The sequence below is a fragment of the Oncorhynchus keta genome, chromosome 32 (genome assembly GCF_023373465.1).
Source record: "Oncorhynchus keta strain PuntledgeMale-10-30-2019 chromosome 32, Oket_V2, whole genome shotgun sequence".
Lineage (NCBI taxonomy): Eukaryota > Metazoa > Chordata > Actinopteri > Salmoniformes > Salmonidae > Oncorhynchus > Oncorhynchus keta.
Genome location: NC_068452.1, coordinates 11742170 through 11765393, shown reverse-complemented (window position 1 = coordinate 11765393; position 23224 = coordinate 11742170). Strand labels below are relative to the sequence as shown.

General features: G+C 43.1%; 2 protein-coding genes across 3 annotated transcripts in view; both read left to right on the top strand.

The window, feature by feature from the left end:
* LOC127914390 (uncharacterized) overlaps nt 1-23224 on the top strand; it is a 238331-nt gene that overhangs the window by 56168 nt on the left and 158939 nt on the right. The gene's annotated exons all lie outside the window — the stretch shown is intronic.
* LOC118365732 (zinc finger protein 501-like) lies at nt 4359-10416 on the top strand. 2 transcript variants are annotated; one of them, XM_035748095.2, is made up of 2 exons: nt 4359-4983; nt 8444-10416. In XM_035748095.2, exons 1-2 carry the CDS (start codon nt 4632-4634, stop codon nt 9289-9291), a joined length of 1200 nt encoding a protein of 399 aa, XP_035603988.2. In that variant the 5' UTR covers nt 4359-4631; the 3' UTR covers nt 9292-10416. The 2 variants fall into 2 exon arrangements, with proteins under 2 accessions (XP_035603988.2, XP_052346201.1); XM_052490241.1 differs by lacking the exon at nt 8444-10416 and adding an exon at nt 5809-6154.

Genomic DNA, 23224 nt, shown 5'->3' with positions numbered 1-23224 from the left:
GCTAACCGGACCCTTTATCTGTAAGAAATAGTAAACATTTTGGAATTATAACATGTGTTAAAATGTAGGTACTAAATATTTTGAATTAAATCACTGTTTTTAAAAATGTATCTCACGCTTTAACGATAGGGGAAGAGGTAATTTCATATTTCGGTTTAGGGGGGTTATTAACTTTATGGAAAACAATATTCACACTATGTGGATTATAAACATGTACATACATAGAGAACCAACACATCAAGATCTAACAGGGATGAGTGGGGATTCATAGTACAACAGGAGGCTTCTGTAACCTGCAATACGTGTTAAGTATATTTTACATACATCCACGACTGAATGGTTTCACAAACTACCTTTAAAGGTTTTGTCAGAAAGTTGTAACAGGCCTCATTCAACAGTCTAGAGATGAACCTAGAGACACCAAAAACATCACCGCTTAGAGCAGCTTGGAGATTATTACCCATGTAAGTGGGAAGCAAAAGAGCGGATTTAACCAACTCTGTACAAACCCCGACACGGGGTATGATAACTCTGACGCGTACGTCTAATGATTATTGTAGATGTTTACAACTGAGAGAGTTGACATTAGGTCAATGAGATGTACAAAGGCAAATTGACATAATGGACCTCAAAGACCAACAGCCTACTTAATAATATAGAATGCAGGGTGTGTACTGAACATGTAACCATTATAAAACAAAAAAATGTCTCGAAACACCCCCTAGTTAGGGACAGAACGTGGAGCATATACTTTAACACTATGTTACCACAGCTTTAGTGCAAACCCACAGCCCCGAATATTTAGCTGCCAGGACAGATTAAAAAAGAGATGTGAATAAGTGAATCCCTCCTAATAGATATTTCTGAAGGCTACTGGACATAGGTGATTGGGAAGCGACTGTTAGACGTAGATTCTCAGTAGCAATTTATAGTCTTTCCTACAATGGTATGTTTTAAAGTTTGTAATAATGTACAACTGTAGGCCTCCAATGTTTTTACATAAAAACACTAATGATGCATGTTTAAATAGTAGTACAATTTGGTCATTAATTCTAACACGTCTTTAAAACGTTTGTACTAAATATTTTGGAATTAAATCACTGGTTTTAAAAATGGATCTCACCCTTTAACGATAGGAAAATGTCCTTTCCCGACATCACCCCGGTCTGTCACGAAGAAAAAGATACGGAAAATCAGGGTGCGTGCATGAGTGTGCGTGTGACGGAGCAGCAGGAGTGTGTGTGTGTGCGTTTCAAAAACAAAGGGTGTGTGTGTGTTCAACAAGGGCCCAAGCATGTAGCCCCATTCTATCTGTAGAGAATCGTTTGAAACCAAGGTGTGCACTATCATGCATAAGGCATGTCGAGATATCTGCCGACCACCCGGGTTTAAACATTAATATCTCTAAGCAGAGCCCGGTGCCCCCCACCCCGGGTGTAGACAGAATGTCTCGACATCCCCTCCTGTTGTTTGAATTCACCGCCATTGTTCTCTAAACCAAATATACAAGGTGTTGCATACAGGATATCTCCCGAAACTCATTCTGTACTTTCGATAGTTAGGGACAGAACGTGGAGCATATACTTTAACACTATGTTACCACAGCTTTAGCGCAAACCCACAGCCCCGAATATTTAGCTGCCAGGACAGATTAAAAAAGAGATGTGAATAAGTGAATCCCTCCTAATAGATATTTCTGAAGGCTACTGGACATAGGTGATTGGGAAGCGACTGTACACAAGTTATTTGTGTTTTAAACAGGGGGGACAACGTTTTATTTTTTATTTTATTTTTTATTTTTTTTATTTTTTAGGTATGATGGACAACTGACACAACGGGTGACTTGGATGCATTAGGGACTCTGAACGACATCGGAGGAACGGATGAAACAGACAGTATTATGTATTTTGTATGAAAGGTTTTCCAAACACTCCAAGAACAGAGAATTTAAACGTCCCCGACAACTCCCCCGGGAACCTCAACCCACTCGCTACACATTCCATGCCCCAACAACCAACGCACAACTGTGGACCAAGTCCATTGCGCAGAATCACCATAGGTATTAATTCTTGGCATTTACATGTATGTTTTTAAAAATGAAGACTATTATACAATGAAACAATGTTTTTTTATTCACAATGTTTGTAAACAATAATTTCTGCCCTCTTGGGGTCTACTTGACCCACTTATTGATTAGAAAGTATGATTAGAAACCAAGGCTGTGGAATATATTCTCTCTCACAGGCTATGAAAAAGACAAAAGCTAGGATATTGACTCCTGAGTGTTGAACTTATGCCCACTCTACAACAACCCAGGTTGTTATATGCCCCTGAGGATCATCTACGAACGTTGGAACATCTACAACTATTGAAGATGCAAAAAGGGTTTTTCAGAAATACATTTGGTTTGCAGATATGTATTATTATAAAAATAATATAACATTATTATCATAATCTAAAACACTTTAAAGGAGCTCTAATTCAAACATGCAAGGATATATATACATATATGATACGATTACCCACTTTAAAACTGTTGCTGCAATATCACTTCTCACTGTGTGTACATTTCAAGCTTTCAACAACAATAAACCAACCAGCTCAATAATGTTTCTCAGACTTACACACTGTTGAGTTTTCCTAGTTAGTAAAGAAACAACCACTAAGCCAAAACACAAAAAGTTGTAATATAATATGTATACAAGTCATTCTATACGGAAAACAGGTACATTTTGATTGATCAAGAATTCCCAATAGGTTTGTGTCACGCCCTGACCATAGATTGCTATTTATGTTTATAGGTTTTGTTTGGTATGGGTGTGATCTGAGTGGGCATTCTATGCTGTATGTCTCGTTTGTCTTTTTCTGTGTTTGGCCTGATATGGTTTTCAATCAGAGGCCGGTGTTAGTCGTTGTCTCTGATGGGGAACCATATTTAGGTAGCCTGTGTTGTCATTGTTGTGTGATTGTCTATGTTAGGTGCTTGTGTCAGCACATTTGGTATATAGCGTCACGGTCGTTGTTCATTTATTGGCTTGTTCAGTTTACTTTGTGTTTTCGTCATCCATTAAAACGATGCATTCACACCACGCAGCGCTTTGGTCCGCTTCTTATTGCCCATGACGCTCGTGACAGCAGCTTGATCTGATCCTCAACCCTATTACGACAGCATATAATTGCACAGTCATATGCAAAACCATAAAACTCTGACAAGAAAACAATGAAAACCTTAACACGACTACACGCATTGCCATTATTTTAGTTAACAGCCACCCATGGTGGAATTTGGTACTTTTTTCTTTGTACATGCACCAAACCTCCAAGAGGGGTGACAACCGTATTCACAATGAGAAATATAGTCTAATAAAACAAATGTCTGCATAATGAAAGACATGAAAACTGTATCCAACAATGTATATCGATCTGTTTTAAACGTGGATATTGTCAGTAAGGTCACAGAGACTAACAATAGACAATAGTTATTGTGGGAGGTTTAGGGTTAAAATATATGGGAAGGATCAGGAATTTGGTCACTGGGGCGATTTTGAAAGAGGGAGATTAGAACCACAAAGTAATAGGGTGGTAAGAGATCCTAAAGGTAATTTCATATTTCAGTTTAGGTGTTATTAACTTTATGGAAAACAATATTTACACTATGTGGATTATAAACATGTACATACATAGAGAGCCAACACATCAAGATCTAACAGGGATGAGTGGGGATTCATAGTACAACAGGAGGCTTCTGTAACCTGCAATACGTGTTAAATCTGTTTTACATACATCCATGACTGAATGGTTTCACAAACTCCCTTTAAAGGTTTTGTCAGAAAGTTGTAACAGGCCTCATTCACCAGTCTCGAGATGAACCTAGAGACACCAAAAACATCATTAGGAAAGATTTGTTTCTCTTTTGGTCCATTCAACAACAGAGCGATACGATCCTTGTTTCAGCAGGATGTTGTATCTATTATACCTTATGTCATGCCTTATTGGAATGGATTTATTGATAATATCTGTTGGAAAAAAGTTTGGATGTTGCCAAACATACCTACTTGTTAACAAAATTAAGGAAGTTTCCTTTAAAATTATTCATAAATATTATCCTGCCAACCACTATATGAAGAAGTTTAAGGAAAACATCAACTCAAATTGCTCCTTTTGTAATGACCACCCAGAAACAGTTGTGCATCTTTTTTGGCATTGTATGCATGTAAGAAAACTGTGGCAAGACATCAGTAGGTTTATAATTGAACACATTTATGAAGATTTTACACTATTGTGGAGAGATGTACTGTTTGGATGCTTTACATACAATAGAAATAAGCAGACGGCGATGTGCTTCTTTCAGGCGACGCTGCCGGCGTGACGTATAATCTAGTGGACGGTTCTTCAGAAACAGCTCGTCAACCACCTCGGTAGCTTGCTAGCCAACATAGCCGAAAGATTCAATCTATTTATACGCTTTCGGTGTATATTAGCTGCTGTGTTTTAGACACAGTTCTGTCGTATCTACTTGTTAACCTATTTAATGTCATATTACGTTATTTTGTATTAGTCAGCTATAGAAGCTGGCTGGTTAAGTTAGCACAAGCCTAGTCGCTAATGATAGCTAGCTAACATCCCCGAACATGAGCTCCCTAAACTACTCCCATCATGTTAAAGAAGAGGAGGTCTGCTGGACGGAGGAAGAAGCTCTGGGGCTGAACATTGTTGTGAAAGAGGAGAAGGAAGAGGAGGATGTTACAGTAAAACAACAAGTGGAGGGTGAGGCTGTTACAGTGAAAGAAGAAGAGAAAGACGTTTCAGTGAAAGAAGAGGAAGAGAAAGAGGAGGAAGACGCGTTCAGAGTGAAAGAGGAGGAGTATGTTACAGTAAAAGAAGAGGAAGAGGGGGATGCAGTTTTTGGAGGGAAAGAGGAAGGCGAGATTACTGTCACATTGGAAGATGAAGAGTTGGAGATTGGAGATCTGATTAACACCAGTAAGTACCGCCTTAAATGTGTTTTTTCACTTTGGATATTCGGAGTTGGCTCGTCAATACCTCTTCAACGGAGGGCCCTGAGATGATGACTGATATGTCTAGAGTCAGACAACGTAGAGAGCAAGCCACCCCTTGTTTTCTCCTTTCCGTTTCCAAAAAGTGACTTAACATATATATATATTTGAGAAGGGTCTATCTGCTGGGGGGCACGGCATGTAGTGATTTTCGTGTAGTGATGATTTACTACACACCGTGCCCCCCAATAGTGCCATGTGAGAGTTGGGTTGGCTACACCAAAGATTATGGATATACTGACAAGATGATTCTCCGCCCTAACAAGGGGAGTCTTTGTCTTCAAAGTGGCCATGCGGGTTGTCTAGATCCCACCTATCCTTTCTTTGGATTGGTGGATACATCGTCTTATTGTAATCTATTGTTTATATTATATGAGGTTTGTTGACGTCAACTGCCTGTATTCAATGGAGAGAGATGCTAAGCTACTAGCATGAATATGCATAGCGATCTGGAGACAACTCCTATAGTGTTTTTATCAAAGTTGTCGATATGTCACGTGTCCATGTAACAGTATAACTTTAGACCGTCCCCTCGCCCGAACCACATCAACAACTGACACCCAACGAAGCATCCTCACCCATCGCTCCACAAAAGCCGCAGCCCTTGCAGAGCAAGGGGAACTATTACTTCAAGGTCTCAGAGCAAGTGACGTCACCGATTGAAACGCTATTTAGCGCGCACCGCTAACTAAGCTAGCCGTTTCACATCCGTTACACTCACCCCCCTTTTGACCTTCCTCCTTTTCCGCAGCAACCAGTGATCCGGGTCAACAGCATCAATGTAACAGTATAACTTTAAACCGTCCCCTCGCCCCGGGCGCGAACCAGGGACCCTCTGCACACATCAACTAACACCCATGAAGCATTGTTACCCATCGCTCCACAAAAGCCGCTACTACTACTTCAAGGTCTTAGAGCAAGAGACGTCACCGATTGAAACGCAATTTAGTGCGCACCACCGCTAACTAAGCTTGCCGTTTCACATCCGTTACACTGGCATGACCTAGAGAGATACAACCTACTGTAACCTACTGGCATGACATAGAGAGATGTAACCTACTGGCATGACCTAGAGAGTTGGTATGCACGCATTTCTAAACTTTTTTCTCACTTTTATGGGGTATTGTCGGACGATTGCTTTATATTTTTTTAAATGGAACATTTTTATATTTAATCTATTTTAGAATAAGGCTGTAACATAACAAAATGTGTAAAAAGGGAAGGGGTCTGAATGCATGTATGTTGTATGTTCTAGGGCTGTCCCAGATTTTTTTTAAAATAGTATTTTCTTTCTACCAATTGATTCGTTATGATGTGTATTTTTGTGTGTATTTTTTTCATATAGACACACCCCATGTGTTTAATAACATCAACTGTATATGCAGAACTTCAACTGAACTGATGTTTCAAGCGTTTGATTAAATAATTAAGACACACAGATGACTTGAGGAAGCCAGAGATCAATTTAACCAGAAGAAAATAACCAATTCCCGACCTGCTGCTGGCCTTCGTAAATTCTGACATTATGCTCGTGAAGTTTCCAGTAAAATCGGCAAACTTTTTCAATTTCCATTTGGAGAGCCAATTTATCTTACCATTTCTACCAATCTGCGTGCCAGTTATGAATGAGTTACAACACCTATTTGGCCCCGCCACTTCCTGGGTTGGTGAAGAGCGGTATTAAATTGAAATCTCACGCTCATCACCTGTGGAAGGCGGGGCTTCCAGTGAGGCATGGATTTAATAGTATGTTGTACCTAGTTTCCCTCCTTCAGGGAACAGTACTTATAGTCATAACATTATGCTTGTCATATGATGAAGTTGAACTTAAATACTGGATCTTGCTGTCGGACAGTTTTTGTATTCAGATCTCTGAAATGCTCTCAGAAATCCTAAATCATTTCAGAGTTTGATAAATCCAATGGTCCTAACCGAGAGTCACCTTAACTTTATTGACAAAAGTTATGGGTCCTACAGTAGGTATATGTTGTTGTTAGGTGAAGTTATGGGTCCTGCAGTTTTTCTATGTTGTTGTTATGTGAAGTTATGGGTCCTACAGTAGGTCTATGGTATTTGTATAACTAGTGGTTTCTGTAGGACCCATAACTTCATCTATGTTATTGTTATTGTATTCACACCAATAATACTTTTCAATACTTTGTAGAATCACCTTTTGTAAATGACATCGCCGAAGTCAAGGATCGGTAGGACAGTCAGTTTTACGAGGGTATGTTTGGCAGAAACCCAGCATTTGTGAGAAACTGGTTGAAATGAAGGCCAGCTACGATAGTCAGAAAATCTATTTACGAGAGCGCGCTAGCCTGTTCATTTTATACTGGCTTCTCACGCACACACATTCACACAAACATACTCACACATGCACACACAAACATACTCAAACACATTCACACTAACATTAGCACAACATGTCCTGCTACTCAGCCGACAAAGATGAAGGGATTCCGGGAGACTTACTCCCCATCCTCCCTCAAGATAGGGAGACGCTGGGAAGTACTCTCAGGTGCCCCAGCCAAGGTCGGTGCTGAATCTTGCTCAGACAGTCTGTCTGTTAAATAAATAAGGTTTATAGACATATTGTACAGACAATGGTTATACATAATTCTAATCAATTTCATACTCATGCGATTATACTGCTTCAGGGTTCAGGGTGGACTATTCTAGTCATTCATATAAATTCCATCAACAGTGACCAGCTCGGAAACCAGATTGCGTAGCGAAGAAGGTGCGGTGGGATTCGAAATGGTCGGTGATCTGTTTGTTCACTTGGCTTTCGAAAACTGTAGAATGGCATGACATGATGGATATAGGTCTGCAACAGTTTGGGTCTAGAGTGTCACCCGCTTTGAAGAGGGGGATGACCGCGGCAGCTTTCCAATCTTTAGGAATCTCAGACGATACGAAAGAGAGGTTGAACAGACCAGGTGGAAAGCAAGGCCAGCGAGATGCTTATTGAAATTCTCCATTGTCGTGGATTTATCAGTGGTGACAGTGTTTCCTAGCCTCAGTGCAGTGGGCAGCTGGGATGAGGTGCTCTTATTCTCCATGGACTTTACAGTGTCCCAAAACTTTTTGGAATTAGTGCTGCAGGATGCATATTTCTGTTTGAAAAAGCTAGCCTTTGCTTTCCTAACTGACTGTGTGTATTGGTTTCTGACTTCCCTGAAAGTTTCATATCGCGGGGACTATTCGATGCTAGTGCAGTACACCACAGGGTGTTTTTGTGCTGGTCGAGGAAAGTCAGGTCTGGAGTGAACCAAGGTGTCAGACGTCAATTGTTGTACAACATCATGGCTACGCTGTTGGCATCACCTTTTACAGTTTCTGCTGTTGTGGGCCTTTAACCGTCTGACTTGTTGTTCACACAGGAGAGATACGGGACTACCGTGGATCCTCTGGGGAGCCTCAACAACAACATGATGCTGAAGAGGCAGAGAATAGTCTCTCCACATCAGAACACCTCAAGAAACACCAGCGGAGACCCACAGGAAAGAAATCTCATTACTGCTCTGACTGTGGGAAACGTTGCAGAACTTCATCAGAACTTAAAATACACCAGCGAGTACACACAGGAGAGAAGCCTTATAGCTGTAATCAATGTGGGAAGAGTTTTACGACATCTAGCCATCTGATTGTACACCAGAGAACACACACAGGAGAGAAATCTTATAGCTGTGATCAATGTGGGAAGAGTTTTATTACATCTAGCATTCTGACTCGACACAAGAGAACACACACAGGAGAGAAACCTTATAGCTGTGACCAATGTGGGAAGAGTTTTATTACATCTGGCATTCTGACTAGACACCATAGAACACACACAGGAGAGAAACCTTATAGCTGTGACCAATGTGGGAAGAGTTTTAATACATCTAGCATTCTGACTAGACACCATAGAACACACACAGGAGAGAAATCTTATAGCTGTGATCAATGTGGGAAGAGTTTTGTTCGATCTGGCAATCTGACAGTACACCAGAGAACACACACAGGAGAGAGACCTTATAGCTGTGGTCAATGTGGGATGAGTTATGTTCGATCTGACCATCTGACAGTACACCAGAGAACACACACAGGAGAGAAACCTTATAGCTGTGACCAATGTGGGAAGAGTTTTAATACATCTAGCATTCTGACTAGACACCAGAGAACACACACAGGAGAGAACCCTTATGACTGTGATCCATGTGGGAAGGGTTTTACTACATCTTGCTAGCTGCATTTACACAGGAGAGAAATCTTATGGCTGTGATCAATGTGGGAAGAGTTTTACAACATCTTGCCAGCTGACTTTAAACCAGAGAACACACAAAGGAGAGAGATCTTATAGCTGTGACCAGAGATAAAAGATCTCTGATCAATCATCAGAAAATAAATACATGAAGGAGTTGTTTCATGATATCAATGAAGTAATGTCACAATGTAGAATGTTTTGGCATTGTAGTAGGAGTATTCTAATGATGTCACATTGTAGAACCCTAACCCTTTGTCCCCTGTTCTATTGATTTCAACATGATATGAATATTAGCCTCAGGGGATAAATCCAGGCTCTGAATTGGAAGAGTTACTATTAATGTGATTTAACAAAAAGTGACTATTTAAGTTGTTACACTTAACATGTTGGTGACCCACTTGAATCAAATTGCACCACTTCAAAATGTAGCTGGCTGTTTTCTACAAGTTGTCCTCTAACCAGGGATGTACACATTATTCCCAGATTCCGTGTGGTTTTTGAGCTGTTAGTTTTAACAGGACGTGCAACCTCATCTCCCTCCTGCTGCACAATTGATTTCAACATGATATCGATGAGTGATGACAAATAAGTGTTGCGTTCTTTTATTTAGCAACCCCTACATTTAAATACATCACTCCCAAATGTAGCTGACTGTCTTCTGCATGTTGTCCTCTAATCAGTGAGGTGAAAGATATCTCCCATTTCCATGTGTTTTTTTAGTTGTGTTAGTTTCAACATCACGTACAACCTGATTTCCCCCCTAATCGATGTCAGTGATTTATTGCTACTTGTCAAAACAACAGCGTTTTTGGTGCTTGTGCAGTTTATAAGGTGCTTGTTTAAGAAAATACTTCATATGATTATTGTGGCAGATGTTTGTGTATATAGAACATTTTATGTTTAGGATTTCAAGTTATCAAACTTTCTCTGCATTTGGATTATTGATTTGGACACGTTAAACCTGTGACATTGGGGCTATCCCACCTAGGAAAATGTTGTTAAAAATAATACTTTGCCTGACGTACAATATATGTTTGGTATTAGTTGAAAGTTGAAAAGAAAACAATTTAATTTCAACATACTTGCAGCCTATACACATGGTCGCAGTGTAATAAATTGGTCTATAATCAATTTTATGAACAGTCCTACAGCATTCAAGTGCTAAATGTCTTCATTTCACAACTGAAGAAGCATGATTCAAATCGCCTCATATTTCTCTGGGCTCGAACCCAGAGTCTGGTGGCACAGCTAACACTGCATCGCAGGAGGCTGTGCACCACCCAGGAGGCTGGAAGTTGTTTTCCAGATATAGGATATATTTGTTGTCTTTAGGGGGAAGGTGTTACAGGCTTTAGTTTTTCCATTTATGTTTTGAGGTTGGAGGTTAGCAGGTAGGAAAGGAGGATACCTTGTTCAACTGAAATGTGTCTTCGGTGCATTGATTGGTGTCACCTCGTTAGTCAGTTAGTGGGAAGGTGTTTCACCTGAGCTGGTCCAGGTTCTATTTAAGAGTGTCTGGCCCAGTGCTCCAGTTGTCTTGATAGATGTGGAGAGTCAACACCTTTAGTTGCTCCACTGTTTTGGTCAAAGATGTTTTCATTTCAGGTTGAAGCTTCTTTCTGAAGAGAGCTTATTTTTTTAAATGAATTCATACAAGCAAACAAGATCGGTTCCGGGGATTGGTATGGCAAATACCTTACGATTTGCCTGGACTGAAAAGGAGATGGAGCCGTGGAGTAGAGAGACATTTGGTAGGACCATTTTGATGGGATGCCTCAGGATAGAGGTGAAGGAAGTGCTCTGCCTTCAAGGGAACCCGAATGAGAAGGCTTTCGGTGTGACGTTTCACAAAGAAGAAAAACATGACGATGTAATGAAGATGGTAAAAGAAGCGGAGAAAACGGGACCCCTGTGCCATTATGCGGTGACCAGCCTGGCGAAGAACAACTTCAGGGTGGTCACCGTAACCATGTACAATCCGCATGTGAAAGATGAAGAGGTGAGGGCCTTTCTGGGGAGATATATGGACAATGTCTCCTCAGCGAGGTACCTCAGGGACTCCCTGGGTTTCTGGAACGGAAAGAGAGGTTTCCAGGCGTTACTCAGGGAGTCCCCGAAGAGTGTGGATGGCTACCTCCATCCTCCGGCGATGTTCTCCCTGGGGGCTGACAGGGGAGCACTCTACTATGCACGTCAGCCCCCATTCTGCAGGCGTTGTATGGCCTATGGCCATATCCTGGCCTCGTGCAGCGCCAAGAGGTGTCGATTTTGTGGGTCGGAAGAGCACGAGGCCAAGGAATGTGACGAGCCCAAGGCTTGCCACGGGTGTGGCTCAAGAGCACACCTGTGGCGTGATTGCCCGTCTCGTCACAGGTCATACGCGTCTGCAGCTGGGGGAGGAGCGGGGGATGGGGGGAGGAAAGAGAGGACGCACGCGGATTGTACGGATGGCACAGGGGAAAGGACGGAGAAGGACGAAGAAGGGAAGAAGGAAGAGGCGAAAAGAAAGAGGAGTGAAGATGGAAAAAGAAGGAGAGAAGAAAAAGAAGGCGGAAGAACGGGAAGGAGCGGAGAAGAGGGAGAGTGGGACAGTGGTGCGAGAAGGAGTGGAAGAGGGAGTGGTGACAGTGAGGGGGACGGAGGGAGGTGTGGAGATGGGAGGGGAGGGGGTGGGAGGGGGAGATGGGGGAAAGGAGTGGGGGGACAGCCTGCCAGGCTTCCTCGAGGTCGAAATTAGGGATTTGGTGGAGGATTTAGCGGGGATGGGACGTTGTGTCTCCCCGCTACCTCCTTCACCAAAGAAGAAAGGGATGAAGAGGGGGAGCTTGGCAGGAAGTGAGATGGAGGGGGGTGTGGAGGGGGGCTAAGAGAGTGGCGGGGGAGGGGAGGGTAATATGTCCTCCCGGTTTGCCTCAGCCCCTTGCATTTTAGTGGATGACTCCAGTGAGGGGTCGGTGGGCTGTTTGCTAGAGGGATCCCAACTCCTGTTTGAGGAGATGGGGTCCTCTACATGCAGCCCTGAGGCAAACAGGGAGGGGGGGTGGTGGGTGGGGAGGGAGGACCCAACACACTGCCTGGGTCATGGGTTGGGATGGAGGACGGGGGGGGGCGTCAGGAGATGAGAGGACGTCCCCGCCGGGGGAGATGGACCAGGGGAGCATCGGGTGAGTCTCCTGTTTTTCCTTTGGTTTTTGGGGTTTTTATTTGTTGTTAATAATTAAATGAATAGTTTGGTTTCTTTTTTAGTCTAAATGTTAGGGGGTTAAGGAATAATGTTAAAAGGAGGGCGGTTTTTTGTTATTTAGAGGGTGTGGGGTTTGATTTCTGTTTTTTACAGGAGGTTCACCTGAGGGATGGTGGGGATGTGTGTAGATTTAAGAGGGAGTGGGATAAGGGGGAATCTTTTTGGGGCATAGGAGGGGTGCACTCAACAGGAGTAGGGATTTTGTGTGGGCATAGAGAGGTTAAAATAGAGAACACTTTTGTAATAATGCAGGGTAGAGTTTTGGGGATAGATGTTAAGTTTAGAGAAGCTAGATATAGGTTAATTGGGGTGTATGGGCCACAGGTGGTGGCAGACAGGAGGGAGATGGTGGACTGTCTGGCGCCCCTGTGTGTTACAAACAGGCACTTGGTGATAGGAGGAGACTTTAATATAGATTTAGGGGTAGGCGGTGATAGCAGTGCAGGTGCCATCTCTGGGCTAAAGGCTTGCCATGGTCTGGTTGATGGTGGCCTGCACACTACTCCGGCAATGGTCGGTCCTACATGGCGCAACTCCAGGAGGGTTGCGCGGAGGCTCGACTACATTTTTGTATCCAGGTCTTTGGGTCAGTTGTCTGGGCGGCTGGTGCCTGTTTTCTTCACGGATCACGACGGGGTGTTCCTGCAGGTAGGGTCGCCAGTCTGCATCTTCGGTAGGGCGTACTGGAAGTTAGATCGGGATATACTGGAGGAGCAGGCTTTCGTTGACGCATTTTTTTGTTTCTTTCGGAGGCTTGACGGCCTCCGGTCCATGTGCGAGGGGTGTTAGAGTGGTGGGATTTAGTTAAGGGGAGGATAAGGGCTTTTATAATAGGATATTGTAGAAGGAAAAAAAGGGAGGAAAGGAGGGAGGTGGATCGTATCCAAAGGTTAATTGAACTCGAGTACGAGGCAGGCAACCTCGGCGGGTCGATTGACTGGGAGAGATTCGCAGCCCTAAAGGCGCAGCTCAGGGAGCTGCAGGAGCAGAAGGCTCGAGCTTTCCTGGAGCATGCGCATAGTGGCTTTCTAGAACATAATGAGACTTGTTCCGCTATGTTCTTTAAGTCGGTTAGGGCCAGGCAGAGTAGGAAGGTAATGCATGGAGTTAGGGAAGAAAATGGTAGTATAGTAAGTAAACCAGAGGAAATGGTCAGGGTGACAACTGATCATTTCCAAGGTTTATTTAAGGAAAGGGAAGTAGATGTAGAGCAGGGAAACATGTTTTTAGAACACTTGTCCCGGCGGTTGCCAGAGGACATTAGAGACGTGATGGAGGCCCAGATCTCACTAGAAGAGGTTGAGAGCGCTCTTAGGAGGATGGGGAAAAGGGAAGGTGCCTGGGATGGATGGGCTGCCGGCTGAGTTTTACCTCAAGTTTTGGGGTATACTTGGACCAGTGGTTCTCGAAGTCTTGAAGGCCATCCTTGAGACGGGAGTCCCGGGAGGATCAATGGCTGTTGGTGTGCTGTCACTTCTTTATAAGAAGGGGGAAGCAACTGACCTTGGCAACTGGCGGCCTTTGATCATGCTGTGCGTAGATTACAAGATTCTTGCAAAGGTTTTAGCACTCCGGTTGCGCACAGCCCTTCCCTACGTCGTCCACGAGGATCAGACGTGCGGGGTAGAGGGCCGCTCTATAAGATGGAGCCTACAGTTGATCAGGGATTCCATCGCTTGGGTTGAAGATAGAGGGCTGCCTTTAATGGTAGCAGCGCTAGATCAGGCGAAAGCTTTTGATCGCGTGAATAGATCTTTTCTATTCAGGGTGTTAGGTAGATTAGGATTTGGGGAGAAGTTTATAGGATGGATTCGTACATTATATGTCGGAGCGGGGTGTCGAGTTCGTGTAAATAGTCATTTAGGTGACGTTTTTGACCTCTCGTCTGGGGTCAGGCAGGGATGCCCACTCTCGGCTCTCCTCTTCGTTCTGTACATGGAGCCTCTGGGGGCTGCCATTAGGGCAGACACAGGGGTGGAAGGCTTGTTGATCCCTGGAAGTGGTGGGCTGCGTGTTAAGATGACGCAGTACGCCGACGACACTTCCTTGCTGTTGTGCAAGGACTCGTGCCTGACAAGGTCCCTTGCCATCTTTGGGGATTTCACCCGAGCGTCGAGAGCAGTTCTGAACCATGCAAAGTCTTCCGTCAAGTTTTTCGGAAGATGGCGCGGTAGAACGGATGTGCCTGGGGGTTTATCTCTCTGCGAAGGGGCCCTGAGGATTCTCGGGGTTCATTTTGAGACCTCCGGCTCAGCGACGCTAAACTGGAACATACGTATCGCAGTGGTACAGAGGAAGCTAGCAATGTGGAAGGCTAGGTATTTGTCTTTTATGGGCAAAGTCCTGGTCCTAAAGGTGGATGTGTTGCCGTCTCTTTTGTATTTGGCTTGTGTTTCAGTTTATGTGGAGTGGCAGGTGCGAGTGGGTCGCCAGGGCATGCATGATCTGTCCCATCGGGGAGGGAGGTAGGGGGGTACCACATTTCCCCCTCAAGCTGGACTCAATTTTTGTTTCTTTCTTGTTAGCGGAGCTTGCTCAGCCAGTGATACACCCGTCCGGTTACCTCCTGCGGGTGTTCTTCTCGTACCAAGTGAGAAGCGTAATGGTGTGGTTTAACACGGGTCCTCGGGTGGAACAGCTGCCGTGGCACTTTGGACATGCGGCAAAGTGGCTGCGTGCGCACCCCGAGGTTGAAGTTGCCCGAGTAGGTTTAGATCACAGGCACCTGTACGAAGAGGTCAGGCAGGCAGGGAGTCCTGCGCCTGTAGCGGGCATCTCGTCAGTGGTCTGGGAGGGAGTGCAGGCGCGAGGCCTGGACAACAGGCTCAAGGACCTGAATTGGTTGGGCCTCCATAAGTGCTTGCCGGTACTTTCCATCTTGTACCGGTATAGTGTGGTGCGATCCCCCACCTGTCCAAGATCTGCTTGTGGCAGGGAGGAGACTGTGTGCCATGCCTTCTGGGACTGTGGCTGTGCCGGACTAGTATGGGCTAGGGCACGGGTGATGCTAGGTGTGGTTAGGAGGGATTTTGTTTTGACATGGGCTAGGCTAGAGAGAGGCGTAGGGAGAGCAAAGGGAACGGATAGGGACAGGTTTCTGCTCTGGCTTCTCATGGGTCTCTTTAAAAAGGGACTGTGGGAAGCCAGGCAGAATTTAGTCAAGACAGGGAGAGATTGGGGGGTGGAAGGGATAGTGAGAAGGGTGGAAGGTGATTTGAGGGGGAGGATGAAGAGGGAGGAGAGGAAGTGGGGGAAGCATGCGGCACGGGAGAGGTGGAAAGGGGGTTTAGGGCTGGGAGTGTTAGAGTGAGTTTGGTAAGGGGATAGATTAGGGAAGGGGAGATAGGGAAAGGGTTAGGTATTGGTTAGGTATGACGGGGAGGGACGATGCTCCCCTGAGGTTTGTTTTTGTTTGATGTTTTTGTAAATAGAATTAATTAAGAATGAATGACAATTATGATTTTGTAATAGTATGAATGGTATTGATTGTAATAAATTATTTTAACCACCACCTTTTTTGATTTACTTCTTGTCTTTAAGTTTGGTGTGTGTTTTTCTTTTGTTTGCCTCTTCTTGGGCAGATTTAGTGGGTCTCATGGTGGGTGTCTTTTAGGTCCCAGTTGTTGTTACTAGTCAATTTTCAGTGGACACCCCCATAGTGTCTATCAGAGCCCCTCCTAAAAAACAAGCTTGTATTTTGGGTTGGATATTGCATCTAATTCATATTTTATTCAATGGCATTTCCTTAGAATGTTCATTAGTCTTTCAGTTGTTATTCTTCTGTTTTTTATCCTCTTATGTTTGTGTACTAAATATTTCTGTTTATTTTCATTGTTTTTTCCTACGAAGCCATTATGTTGCATCCATGTCTGAAATGTGCTGTATAAATAAAGCTAGATTTTAACATATTGTAAAACAAATTAACCCAATGACCGACCAATCAACAGACTCTTGGTCCCGCTTAGTATCTCCATTGTCCCTTTGAACTAGACCAGGTACTGTGTTTCAGCTGCTCTCTCCTACTCAATGCCATGAACTAGACCAGGTACTGTGTTACAGCTGCTCTCTCCTCCTTAATGTCATGAACTAGACCAGGTACTGTGTTACAGCTGCTCTCTCCTCCTCAATGCCATGAACTAGACCAGGTACTGTGTTACAGCTGCTCTCTCCTCCTCAATGCCATGAACTAGACCAGGTACTGTGTTACAGCTGCTCTATCCTCCTCAATGCCATGAACTAGACCAGGTACTGTGTTACAGCTGCTCTCTCCTCCTCAATGCCATGAACTAGACCAGGTACTGTGTTGTAGCTTCTCTCTCCTCAATGCCATGAACTAGACCAGATACTGTGTTAGAATTGCTCTATCCTCAATGCCATGAACTAGGTCCAAAGCCCTCTCTTCCACGGTTTCTCCAACCTAAACTCACTGAGATGAGGTCCAAAGCACCTCTCCTCCACGGTTTCCCAACCTAAACTCACTGAGATGAGGTCCAAAGCCCTCTCCTCCACGGTTTCCCCAACCTAAACTCACGGAGATGTGGTCCAAAGCCCTCTCCATGGTTTCCCCAACCTAAACTCACTGAGATGAGGTCCAAAGCCCTCTCCATGGTTTCCCCAACCTAAACTCACTGAGATGTGGTCCAAAGCCCTCTCCTCCATGGTTTCCAAAACCTAAACTCACTGAGATGAGGTCCAAGGCGGTGACGTCTAATAGTTGGTTTGGTTAACCACGTGAGTAACCTTGCCTGAAGACTTCTTAGGTTCCCAAGCATTTTAAGTTGGTGTCCATGTTTCATGGAAAGAGACAGCAAAGTTTAGCCCAGAGTGTACTAGGTGGACATTGGGTTTGATTCAGACCCTGCCAGCATGGCCAAATATTTATTCCAAGGTCATTAACTTATAACCACACAACCACCCCAGCCCTTTCATGCGTGACTAGATTTACTGCCATGGTTTAGTATGTCACCGCCTCAGACACCATTTACAATGCTGGCTGAGGTACGAGTAAAACATGACATATTTCCTAACCATTCACAATGCTGGCTGAGGTACGAGTAAAATATGACATATTATTTCCTAATTGTAAAAAAATGGCAAGGCTTTAGCTCAGTGTGCTTTTCTATTGTTGAGGAAAGCAGGGGAAGTGTTGTGAGTAACAGAACTGTCTGGGATGTGTGGGAAGGGAAGCTGCTCACTGATTGGCTGTAGTGACAAGGGTGCCTCCCAAAATCTATCACTATTCCAACTGACATGTCAAATTCACAACTAATAGGCCAAGCCTCCACAGACCCTGTCTTGTATTGACAAACAGAACAAATAATTTCACATTCAAATATGTCATTTTAAATAGCTCAATTCAATCCAGCTGGGCCTTTTTAACACAGACAGTTGTTCCTGCTGTAGATGTTATGCCTTTGTACAGATCTAGGATCAGCTCTACTCCACAATGCATATACAGTACCGGTCAATTGTTTGGACACACCTACAAATTCAATGTTTTTTCTTTATTGTAACTATTGTCTACATTGTAGAATAATTGTGGAGACATCAAAACTATGAAATAACTCATATGGAATCATGAAGTAACCAAAGAAAAGTGTTAAACAAATCAAAATATTTTATATTCTCCAAGTTTATCATTTTAAAAGGCTAACAATTGATCATTAGAAAACCCTTGTTTTCTAGCTGAAAACTGTTGGTCTGATTAAAGAAGCAATAAAACTGGCCTTTAGACTAGTTGAGTATCCGGAGCATCAGCATTTGTGGGTTCGATTACAGGCTCAAAATGGCCATAAACAAATAACTTTCTTCTGAAAATCGTCAGTCTATTATTTTTCTGAGAAATTAAGGCTATTCCATGCGAGAAATTGCCAAGAAACTGAAGATCTCGTACAACATTGTGTACTACTACCTTCACAGAACAGTGCAACCTGGCCCTAACCAGAATAGAAAGAGGCCCCAGTGCACAACTAAGCAAGAGGACAAGCACATTAGTGTCTAATTTGAGAAACACACCTCACAAGTTTTCAACTGGCAGCTTTATCAAATAGTACCTGCAAAACACCAGTCTCAATGTCAACAGTGAAGAGGTGACTCCAGGATGTTGGCCTTCTAGGCAGAGTTGCAAAGAAAAATCGATATCTCAGATAATTTAAAAATAAAAATACATTAAGATGGGCAAAATAACACAGACATTGGGTAGAGGAAGATTGGAAAAAAGTGTTATGGCCAGACAAATCTAAGTTTCAGGTATTTGGATCACAAACAAGAACATTAATGAGATGCAGAGAAAATGACACCTTCTGTCAAGCATGGTGGAGGCAATGTGATGGTCTGGGGGTGCTTTGGTGGTGGTAAAGTAGGAGATGTATACAGTGTAAAAGGCATCTTGAAGAAGGAATGCCGTACCCTGCGGACGGTGCTTAATTGGAGCCAATTTCCCCCTACAACAGGACAATGACCCAAAGCACAGCTCCAAACTATGCAAGAACTATTTAGGGAAGAAGCAGTCAGCTGTTATTCTGTCGATAATGGAGTGGTCAGCACAGTCACCGGATCTCAACCCTATTGAGCTGTTGTGGGAGCAGCTTGACCGTATGATACATAACAAGTGCCAATCAAGCCAATCCAATTTGTGGGAAGTGCTTCAGGAAGCATGGGGTGAAATCTCTTCAGATTACCTCAACAAATGGACAACTTTTGAACGGTAATGTAGGTTCAACAGGTTTGAGCAACACAGAATTTAGAACAGTCACATTATTATAGAAGACGTCCCCACGCCCTGGAGCCTGTGCAGCGTAGCCTTTATGTCATCTACTAATCCACTGGCCATTTTCGAGAGCATCAAATCCATGCTGAATTGTGGGTAAATTGTGACTGGCTGACTGATTTATAAATAACAACGAGGAGTTATTTATGATGCAAGGGGATTTGTATATCAGTCAGTTGGCAGTCGCCTGCAGTGTCAAACAAGCCCAATACCAATCCAATCAGGTGGTTGTTCAACGAAATTAAGCTTCAGAAGTTGTTGGTCACGTGCTGCTGATAAAGTGATACAGGCATCAGCACACTGTTTTGAAGTTTACTGCTTAGCGATTTGGACGTATGCCTCGTAGCTCCGGTATCAAACATAACATCCCTACCGAAAAGTTGACAAAACAAAAAGGAGCAAGCAGGTTGATTTTCTCTTTCGTTTTGTGCCCACGGTAAGAAGACACCAGAGTCTATGGTGCTAATGGGTTCCCACTAGATAACACAACCACACATTTCATAAAAAGGTGTGGGTGTGGTTAATGTTTGCAAGCTTGAGCTAGCGACCGAGCTAGCATACAAACTCTGTAGCACAGAGTATATCCTCCATATGATGTTGAGAAATAGTGCATTGTGGGTAGTTTCGAAGAGATCTGGAAATAAGTGAATAAATATGTAATGATGCAAAAACATAACTGTTTGTGCTTATAGGTAACCAGATCTTCAACACAACTACGTTATTAAGTCTCCAAACACACTGTGTTGCTACACTGGTGAATAACAACTAATGCTTCCCCTTTAACTTGTTGTCTGAAAATCACTAAGCTACTCTCCTGTTAAAGAAGAGAAGGTCTGGTGGACGGAGAAAGAGGGTCTGTGGGTGAACGTTGTCGGGAAAGAAGAGAAGGAAGAGGAGGATGTCACAATACAAAAACAAGTAGAGGATGAGGCTGTTACAGTGAAATAAGAAGAGGCAGACAGACGCGTTCAGAGTGAAAGAGGAAGTTTCAGTAAAAGAAGATGAGGAAACTGGATATCTGGACTCGGTTTCCCAAAGGCATGTTAAAGCATCCAATGGTTCTAACGATGAACGGGCCCTGATTAACACTAGTAAGTACTGTCTTAAAAACAGAGGCGTAAGCTCTGCAGTTGTTGAACTGATGGGAAATATGCAATTGCTACATCCATATTTAGACTTTTTAAATGTGTTTATTTATAGCCATTGATTCTTGAAGAGTATAACATGCCTCATGAGCTTCGTTCAACTGTTGTACCCCATCAGATCCCCAAATAATAGTATTTAACGCAAATGTTTAGAAATAATGTAAATCAACACTGTATAGCCTCAACATGGTTAAAACTATAATGTTGATATTATGGATGGTCAGTCCTTGCATCCATAGGTCTGTCTATAAATTTGAGAGTAGTTACATACCTCCAGCCCCAGCCCCATCCATAATCGCATTACCAAAACAGTGGTGGAATGACATCTTTGTTATTGTTTGAACTGCAGATTGGTTGGTTGATTGTGTGGCTTTTTAAAGGGGCCACTTAGGATTTAAACAGCAACTAAATGTCAGCCCTGAGACTTGGTTTGGTAAACAGCTGAGGGATGGGGGCTGGAGAAATGTAACCACTCTCAAATTAATAGAGAAAGCTATTGTAGAAACCGTAACCCAACACCTAGCGACCTCGTCAAGAAGTTCAGACATCTTGGCGTAACAGTTATAAGGTGTTGGTTTGATAGTCGCTGGACCCAGATTTGAGTCCAGCTAAGGGCTACCCCCTGAATTGACTATAAATACAAGGACTAGCCATCCATAAGGTCAAAATGATAGTTTTAAACAGATTTCAAGGCTATACAGTGCTTGTTTACAAACAGTGGCGTTATACAAGCTTATATTTTGGTTTCTGGTGGGGTAAGTTATATGAACTTAAGTTATATTTTTCAAGAATCAGTGGCTATATAGTAAATGGGTCTTTCTATAACTGCCAGTGTAGATTTCCTGTAGGGGTCAAATTGTTAGAGCCGTTGATAAGTCATTAGCTGTGTTAGAATACTCATACTAACCCTACTATTTGTGATGTTAATTGAGTATATAGTATGCTTATTGGTCATAGTATGGATATAGTTAATATGTTAAAAGTTCCCTGATGTCGTACTATCTTCGCCAAAATATGACGTAAACACGCAGTACGTTAGGGTCCATAATGCAATTCTTCATCAAATGGCCGTGGCTTCACATCGTTTTCAGATTTTAAGAAAATGGCAGAAAATAGTCCAACGAGAGCCGATACAAATTCATTGTTTTAACTAATTATGACAAATGTTAATAAAATACTGAGCAATGTAATAAAGTAATGACTTTTCAAATAAGTTACCATACACGTTATTTTGACTGACAATTTACTTGCATGCTATTACAGCAGTATGTACCGGTATGTCAACTAGCTACCTAACGCTAGTTGGCTACTTATACAGTATATGAACTATATTCTAACTAACTACCCAATGTTTATTGACATGATTATTCCCGTCATTCTTAGCTTAGCTAAATGGCATAGTCGTTGTGCTTTTTCAATGGACATTCGGGTGCTTTCATAAATCCGCTCTGCCTCTCTACTCCGATTTCAGAGCTCTCTCGTCTGAGTACCAGAGAGCAGAATAATGAATTTACTAGCGCTAACTGTGCTATTTTGTTTGTTTTTTGCTTTGTTTGTAACTTATTTTTTAAATCTTATTTTGTACATAATGTCGCTGCTATCGTCTCTTATGACCGAAAATATCTTCTGGACATCAGAACATTGATGACTCACCACCACGAGCTGGAAGCTATTTTTTTTTCCTTCAACGAGTCTGACGAGCCCTATGTAAGGGACATATTGCTTTCCCGGGAACAGGCCCATGTCATTTGCGTGAATTGAAGACTGAGAAAAGGGGGGCAGAGTTCGGGCTGCCTTCTAAAGATTCGTATGCGGTCGAGTAAACCCCCACTGCTTTCAATTCTACTAGCAAACGTACAATCTTTGGAAAATACAATTGATAACCTACGAGGAAGATTAAAATACCAACGGGACATTATGAACTGTAATATCTAATGCTTCTCGGAGTCGTGGGCGACTGATGATATTATCAACATACAGCTGGCTGATTATACGCTGCACCGACAGGATGGAGCAGTGGCGTCTGGTAAGACCAGGGGTGTCGGACTATGTATTTTTGTAAATAACAGCTAGTGCATGACATCTAAGGCAGTCTCAAGGTTTTACTTGCCTGAGGTAGAGTATCTCATGATAAGCTGTAGACCAAATTATCAACCTAGAGAGTTTTCATCTGTATTTTTCGTAGCTGTGTACATTCCACCACAGAGCGATGCTGGCACGAAGACCACACTCAATGAGCTGTATTCTGCCATAAGCAAACAGGAAAATGCTCATCCAGAGGCAGCGCTCCTAGTGGCTTTAATGCAGGGAAACTTAAATCCATTTTACCTCATTTCTACCAGCATGTTAAATGTGCACCGAGAGGGAAAAAAACTATAGACCACAATTTCTCCCCACACAGAGAGACGTGTACAAAGCTTTCCCTCGCCCTCCATTTGGCAAATCTGACCATAATTCTATCCTCCTGATTCCTACTTACAAGCTAATATTAAAGCAGAAAGCACCAGTGACTCTATCAAAAAGAAAGTGGTCAGATGAAGCAGATGCTAAGCTACAGGACTGTTTTGCTAGCACAGACTGGAATATGTTCTGGGATTCCTCTGGTGGCATTCAGGAGTACACCACATCAGTCATTGGCTTCATCAATAAGTGCATCGATGACGTCATCCCTACGGTGACTGTACTTACATACCCCAACCAGAAGCCATGGATTACAGGCTAAATCTGCGCTGAGCTGAAGGCTAGAGATGCTGCTTT